The following is a 23827-nucleotide window of genomic DNA, read 5'->3' as shown; positions in this document are numbered from 1 at the left end:
AACCCGAATCTCGATTTAATAATAAAGAGCAAAGAAAAATAAAGAAGCAAATTCCCACGTCCGAGTTTGCAGTTAAATCCCTTGTATTCCTCACGCTACATCATGGCGAAAAGGTAGCAAAGAACTATGCGAACTTATATTGCTTGTTTCTGCACCGGTTTATAACTGTATTCTGTTATATCCTGATTCTCGCTATAGCGAATTCACAAGTTTGCCTCGCAACGTTTGTTGTGAAGACCGCTAAATCGCTCATATACGTTGCCGATCGCGCTAACAGTAGTGCAGTAATGTTGCTTTCCCGCATCATTTCTTTCTGCAGATGTAGTTGGGATTATTAGCTCTAATCTAATAAATCTTCTGCCGGAACAGTCTGTCTGTAATCTCTCACCAGCATCAAAGGACGAGACTTATTATATTCAACAGGCTGATCATCGTAATTTTGCCAATTCAATTGTTTCGAATAAAGGTGTTGCTACAATAGAACCCCTATGATACGAAATATAATTTAGTATAGCCTACTATTTTGGATATAGGCTTGATAATAAAGTATTCAAGTTTCGGTTTTAAGGCAACATTATGAAATCCTGCCCGCGAGTGATGTGAAGATTTGAATCCAACCCGTAACGTTAATCGAGCTAGATGCCCCTGCTTCAAAGTATTTGATACGGCTGTGTGTTTTTAGTACTCGAATCTGAATAGAGTATAGATTTTTGCGATTGGTGATGTATTAGTCAATATAGTCATGTACCGAAACTTTATCCCAACACAGCAGCCGTGAGACCTCTTTTTATCTGAATCATATATTTTAGAACATGTAGTACGCTCACGTTCACGGTATCTAATAATTCATCTGAAGTATCTGCAATGATGTCATCTTTATTATTACTTACTAGTATAATTCATCAACGAACGATATATTCCTCCCTGGGTGATAATGTCTCAAACAATCTGTTTAGAAAATCGAATACCTGTTCGAAGCGTTCTTGGAAACTGCCGAGAGACAACACAAGGTGGTAACCGTGTGCGGCGGCAGCTCGGACGAGAATATCAAAGCCTCCCGATTGGCATCCGGTTGCTCCGTGCTTATCTGCAGTGCGGCGTCGTTCATCAGAATTTGCGATGCAAAATACGTGAATCTTTCCAGGTAGGGCATCGTTCCGCGTGGTGCTTGTACGACCGAGCGCAATTTTCATTGGTCGCCACGATAAATCATGAAACTGATGTTGGCTCCGTTGATTGCGAGTGGCAGCTCAGCTCTGTTTGACCAACTTTACTAGTCCTTGACTGAAGTAATTTGTATATCCGAGTTGAATAGAAATAATTTGGAGAGCGAAGTTGTGTCCGAGGTCTTACACTGTTTGATTTCAAATAGTGTTGTTGAAATTGATTGTGATATCAAATACTAGTTGAATTGCTCATTTTCAATATGGTCCAAAACTAGTATGGCATATTGTAACTGATTTTACTTGAAAGTGTACCCATTTCCAGTCACTTTTTGAAACTTCCACGGTCCGCGCGTCGTGATCAAAGCTGAATTTCAGTGCAATACTCTGTCAATGTGACACAAGGGTGATTCTCGGTATCAAACGGCAAACATGACAAAATATTCCAGACCAAATTATTTGAGCCAATGTGTTGGGTAGAATACAGTAGGTAGAATGAAGTCACTGTATATTAGGCAAGCCGTAACCAAGTTTGTACCTTCTAAAAGCGGAAGTTTGGACAGTGATGCTGGTTGCTTTTCGTGGTGGTGTATTTACGTCTCTTATTCGAGCTCCCATGTCCCAGCTTGCGGCATCTCGTGTTCGACAGCGCTCATCTGCTCTTCGAGGAATTCTCGGAGGAGGTCAGGGGCGTTATGAAAATTGTTGCGAACGTCCTGAGGACGGCTGCGGTTCACATGCGAGTCATGAAGCCGCCACAAGTGAGTTTACGCTAAAGCCGCGAATTTTGATAGACGAGCGCGAGCCGCTAATTTTTGACGTTGAAGTTATTTGTCATACTGGCATGATTCGATGAGCAGTATAAGCACTGAAAAAAATGTTTCCGGAGACGATTATGATTATGATATTTCCGACCTTGCTTCTTCTAATCTTTTCGATCTGATTTGTTAGATAATCTGCGTCGGATCTCAATGGACCAAAGGAATGGACTCATTCATGACGGTGTTCACTAAAACTCGCCCTCTCCTGCTGATTAGCGATCCTCTGGAAGCCGCGGTTTTCGGCAGGGTGAGACTTGACATTGTTTCCAGTAGGTGGAACACCGCCAAGTGGAGTAACAATTTTAATAATTGGAATCGAGTAGGGAGAGTCAATTGTTCTGGAATAGTTGTCTCAAATGTCTCATCCATCAGGAATATAGTTTGATATTGTCTTCCCACCGTGAGAGCCTTGAAACCTCGATCGATCGTAACTCGAACCCTGGAATATGTTACACCATGAAGCTAATATTTGTGGAAACCACATTTCCGGGAATAGTGATCGACCTGCGGAATGTTCACACAGCGTTATACATAATCATGGTCAGAACAATCAAAATTTTCATTTTGAAGTCATGTGATTGTCATTACTTTCCATGCGACTGCGAAAAGGTGCATATTTGACTTTGCAAAACATTTTTACTGTAATAATCGATCATCAGATTATATTTTAATCCGATCAAGACGCACACGCACTCATCGGGTCATTCTGTCGTCGTAGGAACAGCGGCGCGGTGTAAGAAAAGCCCAGATAGACCTCCCACGCGGAATCGAAGCCGGGCGGCCCTTGTCGCGGGCGGTTATCGTCACCACTACGCTAACTTCCCTGTCATAGTAGGCAACATTTGGATAATAATGATTGATACCTTGTTCGTTATTTAATCACTCGGGCATTTGGTTTCCGACTGTTATTTCTGTGACACATGAACTCGCTTTAATCGGACAGGTTCGGCACAAAGCCGTGATGACTGCCTCCAAGAGTCAATTGTCTCTGCTCGAATATTTGCTCGCTTCTTACCGAGGCAGAGGTTCGGTCGCCGTTTTTACGGATAATCCAAAATCGACGGAAAGGCTTGCGGAATGCTTCCGAGCTCGTGGACTTTACACTTTTCAAGGTCGGTGCGGTACGACGCTGTGTTGGTGGCTTGGTTTGTGTTTTGTTACTGGGCTGTACGATTTGTTTCAGCCCATGGCAGCATGTCTCACGGTGAGCTGGATATCGTCAGCCGTGAGGTTTCTCAGGAGTCGACGCAGCTTGTTCTGTTCGCCACTGACGATGTCGTGCCTCATCTGGATGTGTATGGCATTCGAGTATGTTTCTACTTTTCATAGACGGATTTTAAATAATTAATCTTATAATATTAGTATTGGCGGTTTATCATTTTTCTGCCTGAGACACAATGTACAGTGCAATACGGAAGGATCAGAGAGGTTCTCAATCTAACATCCACCTCGACCTAATTCTCGATGTAACAGTTTTCGATCTTTTATAGCTGATATTTTTGATATGCGGCTCGCACATGAAGCTGGTCTGCCCACCCCTGGTATAGATTGTTGATGACATCTAGTTATGATAGTGAAGACATTTTGAGGTATTGAATTGAATGTTTGGTCAATGTTCTGTTGATAGCCGGGTTACCTTTTCAATGTCAATACCGAGCACGTTCTGGTGAGACTTATTAGTCTTTTAACTGAATTCAAACCACCAGGTTGTTGTTCATCTGTCTCCGCCAACGAATCAACATCGACTGGGTGTGCGGCTGTCGGTCATGCAAAGTCTGTTTGATAGTGAAATCGAGGATTTGGAAAAAGCGGGAAGGTTGGAATTTTGTGGATGAATGTTACTGTTGATGTGTATTAAAATCAACTGCCGCTTCTACGGAGGCAACAAATTCTTTCTGCTTTTCCTAAGCAGACGAATATTTTTGTTCGTGGGTGACTGATTTGAACTTGGGATATTGTCAAATAGAAAATTCCCTCGACATACTTCCATCAATGAAACAGACGTAGCCCGTTAACCCCATGCTCCAATCACGGAATATAGTTGAAATGTGTCGTTCAAATTTGTCTCGACTCTAAGATAATTACTTGTGCTTGAGATTTGAATCTGCAACCACCCCTACTTTACAGTGATATGAAGCCCCGTGTTTATATTTCTTGAATCTTCGATGAAGTAGCTTTGATAGACCTTCTGTGAATGACGTTTGACTGACAAGCTTTCTGCCACGTGTTTCTTTTACTGCGAAAACTAATACCACGTCGCAAGTAGTGTAAATCTGACATTTATCTGGCTGGCACCGGCCGAATGTTCTGAACAATTTTGCTTCACGTTTCAAAACTGTAAAACACGACTTTAATGAGATGCGAGACCAACAAGTAATACATTGTTGGATTCAGAATTTCAACGCCTAACCAACTACGCCACAAAGGTGGACGGGAGCAGGGCAACCGAGCGTGTAAATTAGGGCTGTTCAGATTTGAAAAATTGTCAGGAAACTTCGATGCTTGTGTCCCAAATGATGGTTTAGTACATAAGAACACTTTCATGAGCAATTTTGGTCATCTTTCATCCCCGAAAAGCCCCCAAAGATCCACGGGGCAATTCTCCTTACTGCTTGATCTGTTGTGTTGACCATGTTACCGGTTTATAGCTTTTGTGACGTTATATGTTTTTAAATTTTATTTAAATGCAGTCCTGTAAAGGCTACATGCATCTCCGTTTTCCTCAGCAAAACCTGTCTATCATGCTCGTGGGAATCATGTATTGGTTGCACCATTGACATTGCCTTGTTTTGGATCGTACATTGAAGAAGCGCCGTTGGGTAGCAATTCGTGAACAAACACCGATATTCCCAGCTAGTTTTCAGCCATAAGGTATTATTCAAAGGTATTTAATGTCAGTAATACTTTTCTCAACTTCAACTCATCTGTAAAATACCGAGTTATCTTATTTCATGGTAGACTGCAATTTAGTTGAAGAAGAATGCCTGAAACAATGCATCAACACATTGTTCAGCACTTGCCTTATAGGTATTCGTGTCATATTTTATACGTTGGCAACCTCTTCAACAGGTGGAAGGACACAGTCATGTGTTGTGGTAGTTTCTGGGCAATTTTCTTTCAGATATGGCGGATGTAGTAGAACCTCATCTAGAGTTGGTAACTTGGAGTGACTAATACACTCAGATAAACATCCGACCGAATAGTGACCAGAATATCAGACCAAATAGTGGGCAGACCTGAATTTTGTTCATGGTGGGTCCGCAAAACCCATATCCGCTTTGTTTCAGACATTCTTCTGCAATTAAATTGCAGTCTACCACAAAATAAGATAACTCGGTATTTTACAGATGATTTAAAGTTCACAGATGATTTAAAGTTCAGAAAAGTATTACTGACATTACATACCTTTAAATAATATCTTCTTGCTGAAAACTAGGAGAAAAGAAGCAGGAAATATCTGCATTTACTCTAGATTTGTTGCAACCCATCGGCGCTTCTTCAATGTACGATCCACAATTAGCCGATGTCAACCGTGCAACCAATACATGATTCACATGAACATAATAGACAGGTTGTGCAGAGTGAAACCGATATGCATGTGGCCTTTATAGGACTGCACTCAAGTACAATTTTGAAAACATGGCTATTTTATTGCAATATATCATCTCTACATGGCCGTTTTCAACTGATAACGTCACAAAAGCTATAAGCCGATGACGCGGTCAACATTATATATCCAGTAGTAAGGAGAATTGCCCCGTGGATCTTTGGGGGGTTTTCGGGGATAGAAGATCACGATGAAGATGACCAAAATTGCTCATAAAAGTGTTTTTATGTACTAAACCATCATTTTGGTCACAAGCATCGAAGTTTCCTGACAATTTTTCAAATCTGAACAACCCTTGTGTATATAATCAAGAAGACGAGATAACCTTGTTTTAAACATTGATAAGTTTTGGTTACTTCCTTACAGAGTCCACAACGTATACCTAGTGTGAATAAGTACGTGCGCGTCCGCATGCAGGCCTATACTACCGTCCGCTGAAACACTTTCGCCAAACAGTAACAATCTCTGAGTGTAATATTGTTTGTGTTTGTGTTTATGTATCTTTTTGATTAAAACTTATGACCGCGTCTGAACAAATTGTGCTCGTTGCCAATGTCAAATCTGGGTATTTAGTTAGGACTAGCGCACCCTGTAATTGTAATTATTGCAGGTTTGCGGCATGTCTGTCAATTTCGTTATCAGCGCAACCTTGCCGGCCGATTGTACAGTCCGATAAAATTGATCACTACTATGTATTTTGCACAGTGAACTGATGCTGATTTCAGCAAACTAACGATCCTTGTTAGATATACAAATTCGACCTCATCGTTAGAAACGTAGATTTCATCGCGCGCTCTGCGAAACACCAAATATCCGTTCACCTTCTACAAATTGAAGTGCATTATTTGCATCGAGGAGAGCCGCAAGCCGCGTTTAAAATATTTAGTGTACCATTTTGTATACCTAGTGTGAATAAGTACGTGCTATTCACTGCGTCAGAGATATCATCTTTCAAACAAGCCATGAGTGACCGCTTTTGCTCAACTATTTCGATCCATAGTATCAAAACATGATAGAGAGTATCACCATAAACACTAGGGTTGTCCAAAATTTGGCAAATCTTACAAATCCTCCGTTGTAATGTCTTATTCTATAGATTATTGATAAAAAACGACAATGGGCCTAAAAGAAACTCACAGGAAGGCCGTTAAGATTTCGTGCAAAGCGTTTGAAAGTAGCTGCCTAAGACTGGGCGTGCCACCGACCATAGAACGGCGGGAAGACTAGTAATCACGAAATCACGGCTCTTGATTTGCTAATCGGCTATGCTTCAATGGCCACGAGAGCAGCAGCTTGTTGATTAGGTGATCAAGAAGTCTGCTACCGGCGGCGATTGTGAAAGCGCATTGCATGTAGGTTGGCAGATAATGGTTTAGGATTGATTCAGGGTATGTTGAGGTACAAAATACATGAAGAACAAACAACAGCTGCTTCACAAAAACGTCCAAAGCATGACCGCTTTATTGTGAAGGAAACCGCCGCAGCCTATATGCCTTGTTTTCAACGAGGGAAAGCATAGGCGCTTATGCAAGTGGCGATGGATTCCTAGTTTTAGAAAGGATATATCATTATTGAATACAAGTATAAAGCTTAACAACGACACTATTAGTTGTGTGATCTTATTGGGCTCAGGTGGTAGTGCATAGTTGAAGTTTTGAATGCTCTAAGAATCGGCGGGTTATGCTTGGCACTTCTCAGATGCTTACATCAAATTGTATTCACTTGCAAGTGTTGTCAAAGTCCTTAATGATGACGCAGGAAAGCGGTGTAATAGTAAGCACATACTATGCTGGATATTATATGTCAATGATATGGCAAAGTCCTTAATAAACGCGCAGAAAGGGAATGTAAAGGTAAGCACAGAAAATACTGCATAGTGCATAGTATCCAGCATAGTTTGTATATCATATCAAGCACAGTATGTGTGTGCTTACATTTACACCTTGTTTCTGCGGCATCATTTGGGACTTTGAAAACACTTACAAGTGAATTCAATTTGCTGTAAACATCTGATAAGTGCCAGGCCTAACCGTCTGATTCAGCCGATCCCTAGAGCATTCACAACTTCAACTATGTACCACAACTTGAGCCCAATAAGATCACACAAATTATAGTGTCGTTGTTAAGCTTTATATTTGTATTCAATAATGATATATCCGTTCTGAAACTAGGAATCCATCGCCACTTGCATAAGCACCTATGCTTTCCCTCGTTGAAAACAAGGCATTTAGGCTACGGCGGTTTCCTTCACAGTAAAGCGGTCATGCTTTAGACGTTTTTGTGAAGCAGCTGTGGTTTGTTCATCATGTATTTGGTTTGTTCATCATGTATTTCGTACCTCAACATACCCTGAATCAATCCTAAATCATAATCTGTCAACCTACATACAATGCGCTTTCAGAATCGCCGCCGGTAGCAGACTCCGCGATCACCTAATCAGCAAGCTGCTGCTGTCGTGGTCATTGAAGCATAGCAGATTAGCCAATCAAGAGCCGTGGTTTCGTGATTACTAGTCTTCTCGCCGTTCTATGGTCGGTGGCACGCCCATTCTTCAGCAGCTACTTTCAAACGCTTTGCACGAAATCTTAACGGCCTCCTTGTGAGCTTCTTTTAGGCCTAATGTCGTTTTTTATCAATAATCTATAGAATAAGACATTACAACGGAGGATTTGTAAGATTTTCCAAATTTTGGACAACCCTAATAAACACCCAGTCGTGGCCAGACCATTGAGGTCGTGTTTTGCAGTTTTGAAAAGTGAAGCAAAATTTTTCGGACATACCCGACGGTGCCAGGCCCCGTTAATGCATCTGCTGTTTCGAATTCCAGATCGATATTTCTGATTGACGAGAAAAACTGCAACGGCGCGGCTGATATATTCCAGTTTTTAAAACGCGTCAATCAACCGATTCCTGAGGGTCTTTTGTCCATGGCTAGAAAGGCGTTATCAGTGAGTCTCCCTTCCCTATCACTTTTTTTCAATGACGCTCAAGTTGAATGTTTTGCAAGGGCGACAAATCGTCGATACCGCTGTGCCCCACCCTTCAGTTTGTGGGCGAATGCCCGAACATTGCCGCTTGCAGATATAGACACGAGTTGTCGTCGGCCGATAAAGCGAACCGAGACAGCAAGTTTCCTCCTGTAAGAGAGACAGCTCCCCACTTGAATTCGGATTCCATGAATGCGAAAGTGTGTGTTACAGGTGCCTACCGCTGGGCAAGTGAAAATCCGGGTCACTCATGTAGTCGACGCCACTCACTATTACGGCGTGTGCAAGGCCGTGAAGCATGCAGCGGGCAATATCGAGAAGCTGGAAGATCGGCGTGAATCGATTTCGGACGAGATAAAGGAGTTTTTGAGGTTGGTGCTTGATTTGTCGTACTTACATCACTTTGTCCAGCATCCGTAGAGTTTATTTGAGCGGCGACTAGCAAGTACAGAGAGGTGTCACAAAAAAGCTGTTTTCTCGATCCTTGAATAATTATGAGCCTAGGGTTTATGATAATTGCCAACCTCAGTGATTTCTGCTTTTACACAGAAAAAATCGTATCCTTTTCACATGTTGTTTCTGGGCGTAATTTGAGACACCCCGTTTACTCGATCGACGATGACAATCATGTAAAGCCACGACGACATTTCACAACGGCCTTTCTCATATATACAACACTGAGTCCGCACCGATTGTTGTTTAACGTCGCCATGATGAATTGTGTTTGAACTGGTTGCAGATTATTCAAAGAAATATATCATTTTAGAGAACAACCTAAGGATTACGAACAGGAGAGCAGAGTGTTAATCGCGCAACACTTCTCAATCTATATTCTTTGTGCCAAGCGTGAAGTATCAGATGTTTCCTGAGAGTTGATTAGATTACAAAATACTATTGGTCTACTGGTGCAATCCCTTCACCATACTTCATAAAATCTTCCCCGATTCGACAGCACGAAATACCGAGTTGGTAGTTTATTGCATTTTTTTACTGGTTGAACCCTTGTAAAGAGATCCTCTGAAGTCGCGCTATAAGCAAGCTGAGCCTGTTCAAACTGGCTTGACTGAATTTACTCTGACTTGATTACATACCTAGTGTGGGTGTGTAATCTAAGGCATGCAAATTGTTTTGAACCTTAACAATTCAAATCGTTTTGAGTGCTTTGTATGGCCATATCTTGGCTAGGATGAAGTGCGATGACTAACTATTGTTGGCCGTTCGAGCTCGACATTGAATTCGAACTCTCGTAGTGGTGTTGGACGTCGGAGTTGTTAATCTCTTTGATGTTCATTAACCATTTTACAAGTCGGTAAATGCTAAAATTGTATAATCGTTACTGCAATAGACAATTTAACAGTATATTCATATTGAAATTAATCCGAACACTCCTACTCGTCTGGAGCTGGTTGAGTATTCCAAAGAACTATGTATATCAACAGTCCGCAGTTGCATAGGCGCCGAGTGACATAATCATGGGGTGGCGGCCACCCCATACAAAATGCTTAAACGTCCGCCGTGTGTACTGTCAATTAGCGGTTCTGTGATTATCGCGTAAATGCTAACTATTTACTATTAACCGATATGCGTGCGAATAATTGAATACGCAGCTTAAACTAGTGCTTAAAACGCCCTAATAAATTGTAATCCGTGATTAGTAATCATACAATCGAAGCTACCTCGTTTACGACGTCGATTTCGACACGCGTGCTCTGAGAAACACCAGCTCTCTCTACTGGACTAGCGAATTCACGTTCTGCTTCTCCCAATTAAATTGTCTTTGCGCCCATATTCGTTTACAAAATAATTCTTGACTTAGTTTCGTGATAGTCTTTTCAATTGGACCGCGAAATAGGAAAGTGTGTTAGTGTATGCCTGCGAATTGAAAGTCATTCCTGCGCAAAGTGCGCATATCCAATTGCAAACAAATGTCGCGCTCGGAACCCCATTGTGCTATACGCAAGTTGAGGAATTACTGATTAGATACACGCTTTCTCGTTTGCTATCATCTCTAGGCTACTAATTCTTGTCTGCTTTATACACTCGTATTCCCTCGGAGACACATATCAGTGTTTGATTTGTTATTCTTACTGCGCATTGTGCAGTGCACAGCGTTGAATTATGTTGTCAAATATTGATGCAACAAGAGATCCTCGGTGGCGGAATTTCTGAATTTACTCGATTAGTTTGAGCGGGAACCTACTATGTTCCAACCAACTTCGCTGGACGGACTCTATCGGGCGCAACCATGTCGCGGATCGATTTCAAACCATCGAGATTTGTATTTCTATTGATAAGGTTGCGGCATGCGCCAAATTTGCTCTTGCTGCAATAACACCTGGATAATTAAAATCGCACCATTTCACGATCAAATTCGACTGGCTGATCGGTACTTATGTATGCCGTAGGCCCCTGGCTAATCTTAACCAGCGTGTTGTCGGTATTAAAACCCTAGGTGCGTAGCCAGTGAGTTACTCATTTAAAACTAGAAATCCAGTCCTTTTGAAATGCCGATTCGCTAATTCGTATTATCGATGCTGCGTACTGCAAATTAGCGAGAATCATTTGTATGCGTAATGGGTCATCGATATATCATGTGCTTGTGCACTATCGGCGGTGGTTTGACTTAGCGCGTCCGCATGCAGGCCTATACTACCGTCCGCTGAAACACTTTCGCCAAACAGTAACAATCTCTGAGTGTAATATTGTTTGTGTTGATGTATCTTTTTGATTAAAACTTATGATCGCGTCTGAACAAATTGTGCTCGTGGCCAATGTCAAATCTGGGTATTTAGTTAGGACTAGCGCACCCTGTAATTGTAATTATTGCAGGTTTGCGGCATGTCTGTCAATTTCGTTATCAGCGCAACCTTGCCGGCCGATTGTACAGTCCGATAAAATTGATCACTACTATGTATTTTGCACAGTGAACTGATGCTGATTTCAGCAAACTAACGATCCTTATTAGATATACAAATTCGACCTCATCGTTAGAAACGTAGATTTCATCGCGCGCTCTGAGAAACACCAAATATCCGTTCACCTTCTACAAATTGAAGTGCATTATTTGCATCGAGGAGAGCCGCAAGCCGCGTTTAAAATATTTAGTGTACCATTTTGTGATAAATATTCTCGGAGCACAAGTTGAACAGTGTTTTTATTGTGTGTGCCTGCTAGTTGGAATTTATTCCAGTGCCCATATTAATTCAATTATGCTTTGCAAACGTAAATCGGGAAATGCAGCAATGCAGTCAAAATCGATGTTTTAATCAGCAACCACTTGTCGAGATGTGAGCTACTCAATACTAAGTAAAAACCCATTGCGTTGGCGGTAAGGATAACTACTGATTGGATGCGCGCATTGACATTGACCTAATTTTGCAATCATATCAGCAAGAGATCGCGTCGGAGTTTTGTAACAAAGAGTCCACACATATTAAATGCCCTTTCTGCTTCCAGAAATTGGGCTAAATATAGTAAGCAGCGCTTCCTTTTTGCCCGTTCTTCTGTTTAGGTGTCGAGTACTGGAAGGACGAGCAGCTGATACTGGAATTGAGGCCGACATAATAGCTCGCTTTAATTCCCCCCTGAGAAATTCACATGATCAGGCCCGTAGCCAGCCGAAAAATGAAGGGATGTTTTGAATAAAACGAGGGGGTTTCGATTTTTTTCAAATTTAGTGTTAGCGTAAATCAATTACGCTTGCACGCAGGAACATGTTTGCGAAATGCGAACATTCGATGTCATTCTGTTTCGCGATGTCGCTCATTAATCACAATCGCTGATCATAATAGTCTTAGCGGCATATTGTCTTCAAGCCACCAAGAGATAGGAGCCAACGCACGCCAGGTCTGAGACTCGAAGGTTACGCCCGCGATGATATCGTTCGTACCATGCCTATTGCAGATGCGACTGTGTAGGCCGGCGATAATATCGTGAGCACCAAGCCAATGCAGATGCGATTATGCAGGCCAGCGATAGTATAATGTCCACAGAGCCTATTACACGTGATTCTGCCAGCAGAACTACAGGCTTGTTGAAGACTCGAAAAATCAGGCCAGCAACGATAGCCGAGCTTGCTGCAATCAATGTCCTAATTTGGCGATCTTCTCAGCGGCAGATTGCGTCGCGTTACACAGTGCATTGACGTATCTCGCTAACTGGCGACACGCTTCTCGCTAATTATCCGCGCGCAACACTGATAATACGACTTATTGAAGCTCCCTAAAAGTATAAAACGCATTATTAATGATACTATTTTATCTGGTTAACCGGCAGATTTATATCCGGATATCGGATAATAAAAAAACCTGCGGTTAACCGTTATCCGGATAATCCAACCCTAATTGCAACTAAACATTAGCGTCAGAATGGTCATTTCAAAGGTACGGGGTTTTGCGTTTTAAGAGGAGGGGGTTTCGACACCCCCCTGACTACGCACCTGCCGCCACCCCATGCAAAAATAAAAGTCGGCGCCTATGCGCAGTCGTATCACCAAACATGATTATGTTTTGTCGAAGGTCTGCGGACAAAGTGAAAGCTGCGCTCTCGTCGGATCCAATTCCCGGCATCGTGTACGCCACCGTCAAATCCAACGAAAGGGTCGTGCCGCTTCGACTCAAGAAATCGTATGCGCCAAACAAGAGAGACGGCAAAGAAGTCACGATTGCAAACTTTACGGTTGGTATCCGTTTTGCGCCACTCGATTTGCTGTCGCTGTTTTTCACTTTGTCTTCTTTCAGCACGATCCGGCCAAGACCTTTGTGTGCTGGACCTCGCCGGCAAAAGTGAGGAAGACCTGCGTGAAGTACATTGACACGGGCAAGGTGCGGGTGGTCCGGTGCGACGAGCTGGTCACCCTACCGGAAAGCTTGCGTTCGATTCCGCGTCAGGTAGGCTAGAGAACTGTTTTGACTTTAACAGTGTGACACGCGAGACCAAGATGTACGTTTTGCAGGCGGTCGAAATCCGGGTTTGTGGGGTGCGTCCGAACGACCGGGACTGCAAGTGGCTACCGCAAGCCGACGAGATGGTCCACGAGAATCTGTTTAATAAGGTATCTCGGGTGTCTTAAGCCAGTGGTTCGTAACCTTTACCCCCCTGGCGAACCACTAATTTTACATAGTCAGAAATACAAAATCTACCTCTTCAGGCCCTTCTTCACAAATCAATCTCACGTTTATAGTTTTGACTCGGGTCAAGTCGAGTCATTTTCAATTCACCACCGAGTCAAGTCCTAGTCTAAGTCAGAGAGCAGAGGGTCAAGTCTGACTCATGGTATTATGACTTGAGTCCAAGTCATTCTGTTGACTGCTCAGTTTCCAGTTAGTCTTGGTAAACCCACTTTTTATAACTGTGTTTGGTGATATCGAATGGCTCACATTTATAATATACTAATTTTCGTCACTTTCAGCAGTTTCTGGTCGCATTCTCAAGTGCCAGTACCAATAGACGAAATCCAAATAGTGTGGTTACTTTTCTAAAATGTTGGTATTGGTCGTCTGAGTCTCGAGTCATGCGCAATGACTCGAGTCCAATACACAGATTGAATCGAGTCGAGTCATTTCCGTATTTTGAGAAAATGACTCGAGTCAGAGTCAAGTCGAGTCATCAGAAAATCGTGTCTAGTATATTACTATAGAATACTGGTGCACAAAATTAACTGTTAATCAACAAACAATTAATTCACGATCTTCATGCAAAACTAGAAGATTATAATGACTATTCACCACAAATCAGCGGGACTTATGCTGTATGAGTTTGGTGTGTCTTGACCGCCAGTGAACCCTGGTTAAGATCCACTGGCTTATGCTGACTTCTCAGAAATGTGATTAGCACACTAGCATAGGCCCTGGGTTTACCGAACACGCTTGAACATTTAAAAAATATATGGCAAGCTACGGCCTGTCAGGCGGTCACTTACAACAAATCATTTTGAAGCCAAATTGGCGTGTGGTACGCCTCCAAGTGTCTGCTTTCTTCGTCAATGAGTAGGCGGAATAAAATTCTGAATCCTAACCCACTTCATCACAGACAAAGAAGTCATGAAATGTTTGACGTAGGGACACGTCTTTACGTCCTCATGTTTGATTCCTTTTCCGCAGGATTTGGAAGGCATCGTTGTGGCCACGCTTGGCCACACGATGTGGCTGTCACCCGCCGTCATAAGGTCCAAGCTGCCGATCGCGAAAGTCACCCTCACCGACTTCAACGTGGCGCAGGAGCTGTTGAAATTGAAGTACGCTCAGAAGCACCCGGCTCAAGTCAAAATGTAGGTGTTTGTCGCCACTTTTTGCGGCTTGATCGCCTGAAGTGTGTGCGTGTCTTCAAAGGCTGACGGATTTCATCTCCGGCGAAATTGGAGCCGTCTCGATAGAGGGAGAGCATGAAACGCAACGCGCGAAGGTATTTCCTCCAGCTCCAAGCGAAATGAAATCGAGTAAGTTCATATTGAAATTGGAAGTTGTTCAACTAAACTTGTCTTTCCAAATTTCACCGTCACTTTGATTAATTGTTCAGTTGCCTACAACAGCCCTGCCCACCAAATTTGGCACAATTCCCACCAGTAGACTCGGAACAATTTCAATTTCGATTTCAATTCAAATTGAAAGTTTTCTGATGCTATGCTAGTAGTTGGAGTTCGGTGTTGGTATTTTGAGCATCCTAACAATTTATTCACGGTGCCAGTTGAAATTGGAAAAAAGTTACTTATGAACAGTCCTGTTGCACATAATCCAATTGCTGTAGGGTACCTAATCTTTTAATGCATGTCTTGCGGATATTATGACGGTTTCACAAGGTATGATTGTGATTGGCAAGTTTACATTTTTAGGCTATTGCCGTTCTGCGAAACGTTACCTGGTTTTAGATCTATTCATAGTGGGTGCCAGTGCCCCCCTGAGGACGTTAGCGAGCGTGAAGGGGGCGCTGGCGACGAAATGGGCGATTGGGGGGGCGCTGGCTACAAGTTGGCGGTAGGGGGGCGCTGAGAGCAAATGGGGGCTGTGGAGGTTTAACGGGCTACTGCTGCATAGTGTTTAAACGATTGATGAAGAAAACCACTAAATATGCAGTAAAAACAGCAAAATCGGTTATATCAAGGCAATTTATGGTCAATCCAGGCGTCGGTCTGTTCAAGTAGCTGTACCGGGAAATTCGATTGTTACTTGACAATATGTGTCCTGCCCATCAATGGACTGATTCAGCAGCCTGCAGAATCACGGAAAGCGTGATATATTGGGTGGTGAGAACTACGATGTATTTGAACACTTATATTGCAGTTAGGTGCGATGGCTTTGAAGAGAACTGCCTTCCGCAATTTTACTCTGTTTCAAACTGTCGTAAAATTCTCACACTGATGCGACCCTGTCCCACAATAGTTCGATTGCGAGAAAAAGATAATGCTGATAATTGACGGACATAGGCTATTCATCAAGTTTTACGAGTCGAATTTATCCTTTTTTGGTAATAATGTAATCCAGGGGTGGGCAAACTACGGCCCGCGGGCCGCATGCGGCCCTCCACACCGTTTTGTGCGGCCCGCGAGAGTCTGAAGAAACTTTTTTAAATATTGATAAATTGTGTACTAAAAATCGAATTAATGCAGAGACTTGATTAACTTTTTTTTAGTATATTTTACCATGATAATTCTGTAACAGTGGTTCTGAAACTGGTGGGCGCGCCTCTTAGGGGCGTGAAAGGACCTGAAGGGGGCGCGATACTGGGCTCAACTGAAAAAGTTTTTCGCGCACTGCGCGAGTTATAACCAATTTATAGTTATTGCTCTGTATTTAGTCTGAATTACATATTTTAAAATCTCTCATTCACAGTCGTAACCTTCCATGCCATCAAACAAGTCGTTAGATTTGCTAGCATCCTGGTTGCGTTTTGTGATATGACGATAAGGGGGCGCGAAATCTTCCATCTTCATAAGGGGGAGGGGGCGTGTCTTAGAAAGTTTGAGAACCACTGATTTAAGGTAAATACTAGAGCCCGACCGATATTGGATTTCTGAGCCGATACCGATAAGACCGATATCCAGTACCTCCACCGATAACCCCGATATATTCAGCCGATATTCAAAAGATGTGGAATCTAGCTCAAGGCCCATATTTAACACCTCAGAGCATTTATTTCAACAACTTTACAGCCAATGATATGCTTGAACATGAAATAAATGATTTAGGGGCTATAAAAATATATCACAAAATCACCAATCCAGCAGTTGCAGATTACAGTTCACGAAGCACAATTTCTCGGCCCTTTCTCCAAGGAGTGAGCTTCTGTGGTCTTCCATAAATGATGTATATAGTACTTAACACAGTGGGCAGTCTTTCACTTGGTACCATAGTTAGTGGCACAGCAAGAATTGGAAATCTTTCTTCATTTCGGTTCCACCGCTCCCTTGCACTTGCAGGGGATCTTTCCTTCAAGGTTTCACTAAATATTGATATTCTTCTGGCAGTGCACCTGGAGCCTTAAGCACATCATTAACAAATAGCTGAAGAGGATGGGCAAATCAACTGAAATTGTTCACGTCTGCAACTGCTCCACACATCCCCTTGCCTTGACCATAACCAGCATTTCAACAATCAATTGATCAATAATAATTGGCCAATGTCATCATGGAATCAAATATTTTCGTATCAATTATTGGCTTTACTCCACGCTTGCTTGATTTTCTTTCCCTCTGGCCTCTATGCTCGCATATTTCCTATCATGGTGGCCCCGCAGGCCTCAGTCAGACGACTTCATACATTACTGGTATAAATAGCTCTGTTGGTCTTGGTACGGAACCAATAGCACTATCTTCAGAGAAACGTTTCGACGCGACGCTTTTCTCTTTTCATCACGAGGGTCAGTCCAGCATGATTAAAGTTCTCATTTCTCTTACTGATTGAAATCTTCTGCAGACAACTATCCATCCAGCTGCTCTCTGTCTTCATGGTGATCGATCGATTACTGCAGGGGGATTCCCACGAAGTCAGTGGGGCATAACGGTGGTTAGTTATCTAAAATATTTTTCAGATAGGCACGCCTACTGCCTGTATGCAGTATGCATTATATGCAGCCATTTATTTTTATAATTTACCGTCCTCACGTCTTCTATCGACTTCTCTGACTCCCTGCCACCATGTTGTGACGTCACGAAAATGGCCGATATTTTGTTACCTTCAATGGCCGATACCGATATTTCTCTCCAAGCGTGATATCGACTCGATATTATCGGCGAGCCGATAATCGGTCGGGCTCTAGTAAATACCTAATATCATAGCGGGATAGCTGCAACGAGATTGGCATAATTTGGATCACGAGTGGGATTTCAGATTGGCCACTCCCTTTTTAATTATTTTAGTGATGTGCCTATAAAAAACGATACGGGCGTGCCTTAGGTAGATTCGTTGTCTGTATGCGTAGAATTGATGTATTTATATTTTATCTACACATAGTAGAAGCGTGTTTGAAGCTAATATGGTTATGATGCTGTCAGCATTGTGTGTCCTGGAACTGCACCAAAAGTAGAATTTGGAAATAGTTTTGATAAATTGGTGATTGAGGTTTGCCAGCCTATGAAATCTCGCCAATATAGTACTACATATATATATATATGTTTCTGACGCGTGTACGAAATCATCAAAGCAATGCTTGGTTTGTTTTAAATATGCACATTTATTATCTCCATGTCCTCACTATATAATCAAATATCAATATTGCGTTTTGGTTTATAATCCCCATTTTATATAGCGTGGCCCGCGAATGGATTCAGATGTTGAATGCGGCCAGCGAGCTCAAAAGTTTGCCCACCCCTGATGTAATCTGATCAAGATGAAAATGCCGCTATCTGGATTCAGTAATAAGCCCATGATGGATCAGAGAGATTTCCAATTCTCAAGCTTGCCCGGGCTTGGTAACGGTCCTGCTCGCATAGGCCCATCTAATTTTGACGTAGTAGCATACAGCCATCATCTCGAAAAACTGCGCAAGGATTTATGGTAATCTGATTCAGACATGGGGTGATTACTTGACGAATGTAATCGATTGCGATTACGATTACTCGTGAATCCCGCGATTACGATTACGATTACGATTACAGCCAAATCAGGAAGTAGTCGATTACGATTACGATTACTTTTCAAAAGTAATCACGATTACTCCCGATTACATTTGTTTTACTTCTTAGAACTAATTTCAGAAGAGATATTGGAAGACAATATAAATAAGGCTTGCGATGAAAAGGTCTAATGAGATAACAACTTTCTTTATAAATCATACGTCATTTGCTTGTTACGTCATAATGCACCCATCGCCCACCTCTATGCAGGACTATCCGTTGCACCCAACGATTTGCATTCTTGCCAGGTCCGTAACTGCCACACCCCAAACTCCCCAATAGGACCGGAAGCGAGCTCTAAGGGGACTCAAAAGTATTTTGTAAATCAACATATTTTTAAGAGAGTTAATTAACTTGAAAATTTTCTTCAGCTTCGGGATTTAATGTCTCTAAATAGCTTGATTTTGAAATGCATACCTCTCCCCCTCAAGAAAAAAAGCATGCAAATTTATAGGAATAGGCATTTCAGTGGCGGTCATTACCCCGCCACGACACACCAAAAGACGTAAGCAATTTCGGCCAACATGCAACTCCACAAAGTGTGCTACCAAAGAATGACCTTGGCCAAAACGTTGGGTATGTGTCCATTGTAAGTAGCCGCGCTGTGTGGGCGTGACGAATAGTCCGGTCCTTCCAATCAGAGCCCCAACAATGCAAATGTCACCCGGGGCACTCACAGAGGAATGAAGATATGGCAATTTGTGTGTGCGTCTCACGAAAGTTTTTCTTTTAGTCTGCTACGTTTGGGCGACTACAGTATCTTTTGATTATATAAAAGACGGGAGGTCACGAATTAACAGCATACAATAATGAAATTAAAACAACATACCAGATGTTACAATTATGAATTACTTGCCCCCAGCTCTACCGGTAAATCTGAATGAATAGCAAGATAATGCAAATACCAATATTATTGACGAAATTCCCTCATCAACTTGAAAACTGACCACCCTATGGGGCCCCAATACCCAGGGTTGTAATGACTCGAGTCATGACTCGACTCGAGTCGCGATGTTTTGGTGACTACACTTGACTCGAGTTATTTTTTGTATTACCTCGACTTGTACTCGAGTCATTTTGCATGACTCGAGACTAGAACGGCCAATACAGACATTCCATGTAACTTCGAAGAATAGTAACGTTACCACATTATTTGTATTTCGTCTATCAGTCCTGATACTTGGAAATGGGGCCGTAAACTGTGAAACTTGATGAAAAATACGATATTATGAACGCGAGCCATTCTATATCCCTCGCGCAGAGTTGAAAAAAGTGGGTTGAGCCGGATTGATCAGAAAACTGATCTGTGAACATAACGACTTGGACTCGTACTCGAGTTAAAAAATATGACTCAGACTCGACCCTATACTAGCTGACTTGGACTCGCACTTGACTCGGGGGGGAATTGAAAATGAATAGACTTGACTCGAGTCATAACTATAAAAGTGAGATTGACTTGCGACTCGGAACATTGTAACTTGGTTACAATAGGGTTGCCATACGTCCGGAATTTCCCGGACATGTCCGGAATTTCGCTGAAAAATCTGCGTCCGGGAGGAATTTCTTTTTCGTAAATCAACATAAACAATATTTTTTCAAGCAGATTTATGATATTCTAAATTCTTCTTCGCGTTGCGCGCGAGGTAATAACACGTATATTGATATTAGTGTGGGCACCAGGCACCACTTTCGCCAAAAAATGCAATCAAAATAAATATAAATTACCATCATTTACTGAAATAAGTCCAATGGTAATCGCAATTATAAGCAAACGGTATAGTACTAGAGTTGGTCAACGCCGATTAGATGCTTTAGTCACAGATAGTGGTTCCAAATCTTGGGGTCGTTTACCTTTATCTGGGGATCGCGATGATGTTGGACGTAATCACCGTCGTAAGCCGGGAGTAAGTTTGGGCAAGTTAAAATTTTTTAGCGATCAGCTTATCAAGTTTTTAGCTGGGACACGGAACATTTTAAAGTTTGAAATGAGGTCGCGACTATTAAAGGTTAGAAATCACCGGATGTGCAACCTGCTGGTGCATTTTATGGTAGCCTAATGGGAGAATCAATATTATTGAAGAATTCATTCATAAAATTTCACAGTCAAATGCATATAGTAATTGTCCAAAAAGTTACATCGATTACCCTATGCTGGGTTAGAGATCAGTGCTCTTTTTTTGGGCGGAAGGGGGCGGAAAAAATGTTGTTTCGGACCTGATTAAATAAAAACACACAATCAGATAGCCGCACCGACCTAACAGTAGATAGCAGGGCTGTCAAACACAATCCAGACGGGCCAAACACGGCCCGCCAGACGATTTCATCCGGCCAGTGGAGAAATCTATTGCACACCATAGCAAGTAGCAATCACCAGAGCTCACATTTCAGAGGGCCCAATTCATGACCTATGTGTCCCACTCCATTCCTGTATACAGTCGTTTGGCAATACTTTGCTCGTGTGACGTCATATTGACACTCAATGTGTAATACCTCATTTTTAAATCCGCTAGTGGGCGCTAAAGAGTGTCCGGAATTTGCTACACAAAAATATGGTAACCCTACGTTACAACCAGCACCGTAACTGCCGCACCCCAAACCCCCCAATTGGGGGGGGCCCGAGCTCGAAGGGGGCCCCAAATTATTTCGTGAATTAGCATAAATTATAGAGTATTTTTTGAAAATTTATGCAATTTTTTCCAAAATTTTTTGCGCTGCGCGCGATTTAAAGCTGCCAAATATCTTCATTATTTGGTATACTCTTCCCCAAGAAAAAACACGCAAGATTTATAGAAATGGACATATCGGCGTTGGCCATTAACACGCCACTACGCACCAAGATATATAATGATTTAGGACTTATTACATGCGACTCCAAGAAGTGTACCAGAACGATCGGCAGTGCGAAAAGCTTGGCCGAAACGGACTGCCCTCACGCAGACCGAAAACTTCGTTATATGTACCAAATAATAGGTTTAATTGTCCATAGGCGCCTAAATGACTGGCGCCATATGTTCCTGTCTTGGCAATCCGAACCTCAGAAGACAAATACCATCCAACAGGAAAAAATATATGCCAGTGAAGAAATACCAATTTGAAATCGTGTGCGTCTTTTAGTTTAGTACGTTAGAGCGATTCTATATTTTTGATATAGCAGGCCCAAGACCAACATTTTTTTTGGAGGGGCTGATGAAGTGCTGTTACGGCCCGCTGCGATCCAATGTACAATTCTCATCGTCGTCCTGCTCTCTGGGTGATAAAGTATAGAGTACGTGAGCAGAAAGAGGATCAAAATTTATAGCAATATATATGTAATTCCCGATCAGATCGCCCGATTACATTCTTGAATTACTGAAATTTTTCGCGCTTCGCGCGACTAGGCGGGAAAAGCCGTCTGATCTAAGGACACCCAGTGGAGATGTGAAATAGCGTCAAAAAGCGTCTAGCCAAAGGGGGGTCTGGGGGGCGAAGCCCCCCAGAAGTTAGGGTTATCACCCCATGGGGGGCCCAAGGCCAACGTTTTGGGGGGGGCCTGACGAAGTGCTGTTACGGCCCTGGTTACAACCTTACCAATACCAACGTTTGGAGTGGGGGACGAATTGCTGTTTTGGTTCTGATTGTACCTACAACCCACGCTCATAGGCGCCGAACCTGGGCATGCAAGGCATGCCAGGCATGCCTAGACATTTTTTTAGGCATGCGGCATGCCTAGAATTCGGTTCGACATGAATCGGCATAATCCCCGATTGTGTTATTTAGAACGAATCGCAATGTATTTCCGTTTACGACATTACCTACTACCGCTTATGTGAGCGAGGTAACCCGTTGCGCGCGGCCAATTAGCTACAATCGCGTTGCCAATTAACGAGATATGTCTGTGCACAATGTAACGCGACACGATCTCCCGCTGAGATGAGCGCGAAATTGTGTCACTGATTGCCGTGCGTTCGGCAATCATTGCTTGGGGCGCTTGCCTGCTTTATCGCGTCTCCTACAAGCCTAGTTTCACTCGCTTGAGCATAATGAACAATCACATCAGCAGTAAGCCCGGTGCCATCGCTGCCTGCACATTCGCATCTGCATTGGCGCACACGATATTATCGCTTGCCTACACAATCGCATCTGCAACAGGCCTGGTACGAAAGATATCATCGCTGGCTAACTATCGCGTCTAGAGCCAGGCATGCGTTGGCTCCCATCTCTCGAGCCTAGCATGCGCTAGCTCCAATCTTTCGATGGCTTGGTGACAATGCCGTTAGGTGTTTGTTGGTTAGCGATTGTAATTAAAGAGCGGCATCGCTAACCTGAATGACATCGAATGTCCGCAGACATGTGCGATTGTGAGTGCGCCGTGCATGCGTAAGTGAATCCCGCTAATACCTAAACATAATCATCAGAAGATGTGTGTCAACTGTCAAGGCTTGAGTTGTAAAAGACGGGAAAGGTTGGAACAACCTGAAATCAGTGCCATTATAGAACAGATTCCATAACAACTCTGACATTTTGCCTTGCGCAAATCGTCGCCGAGGTTACGTAATACGCGTTGATAAGCGGCGTATTTAATTGTTCGCTAGCGATCAGGGACTCGCTAATTGACAGCACTTCCGGACTCGTTGACAAGCTTATCATACGCGCAAGTTTGTTAACACGCAGATATTGCATAATCGGCATTTATGCAGGCACTTAACCCTCATGAATTGATGCTATATTATCCCTAAATATCAATTCCGTCGGATCATGACGTCATTCCTTTGTGACGTCATCGAACTCGCATGCCTAAGGAAAATTAGCGTTCGGCGCCTATGCCCACGCTTACATGGTGCATAAGCGGGGGGCTATGGCGGCAGGTATAAATGTCGAGTGAAGAATTGTGAAATAACGATTGCGCCCGTTTGAAGTATTCATATGAGGATAAGATAAAGTGAACTTAAAATTCTACCTTCCACTTAATACAGATACTGCAAGCTGCCGGTTATACCGTTAAAAGAAACGGCAAAGAACGGCTCGGTTATGATATATAAACGCAGCGTAATGTTTTATTTGACGAGTACAAAACTTCAAATCTTTGTCCGGTGTACGTGCAATACATACGTACACTCCATAGACAGGCCTACTGCTCGCCAAGCAGCAACGGTCAAACTGCG

General features: G+C 42.7%; 1 protein-coding gene across 2 annotated transcripts in view; it reads left to right on the top strand.

Moving 5' to 3' along the window:
• Positions 1–23827, top strand: part of LOC145433696 (putative ATP-dependent RNA helicase TDRD12) — a 45899-nt gene that overhangs the window by 8231 nt on the left and 13841 nt on the right. The window contains exons 13-26 of one of the 2 annotated variants that reach the window (XM_080310867.1): positions 957–1144; positions 1789–1924; positions 2115–2231; positions 2928–3105; positions 3168–3292; positions 3691–3800; positions 8419–8539; positions 8599–8730; positions 8792–8949; positions 13096–13255; positions 13318–13467; positions 13533–13631; positions 14680–14846; positions 14908–15014. In XM_080310867.1, coding sequence (XP_080166993.1) covers positions 957–1144; positions 1789–1924; positions 2115–2231; positions 2928–3105; positions 3168–3292; positions 3691–3800; positions 8419–8539; positions 8599–8730; positions 8792–8949; positions 13096–13255; positions 13318–13467; positions 13533–13631; positions 14680–14846; positions 14908–15014 — 1948 coding nt within the window. The remainder of the gene's footprint in view (positions 1–956; positions 1145–1788; positions 1925–2114; positions 2232–2927; positions 3106–3167; positions 3293–3690; positions 3801–8418; positions 8540–8598; positions 8731–8791; positions 8950–13095; positions 13256–13317; positions 13468–13532; positions 13632–14679; positions 14847–14907; positions 15015–23827) is intronic. The other variant, XM_080310866.1, reaches the window with a different exon arrangement.

The sequence above is a fragment of the Botryllus schlosseri genome, chromosome 2 (genome assembly GCF_051294905.1).
Source record: "Botryllus schlosseri isolate E-star chromosome 2, Bs_hap1, whole genome shotgun sequence".
Classification (NCBI taxonomy): domain Eukaryota; kingdom Metazoa; phylum Chordata; class Ascidiacea; order Stolidobranchia; family Styelidae; genus Botryllus; species Botryllus schlosseri.
This window is presented reverse-complemented; position numbering and strand designations above follow the sequence as displayed.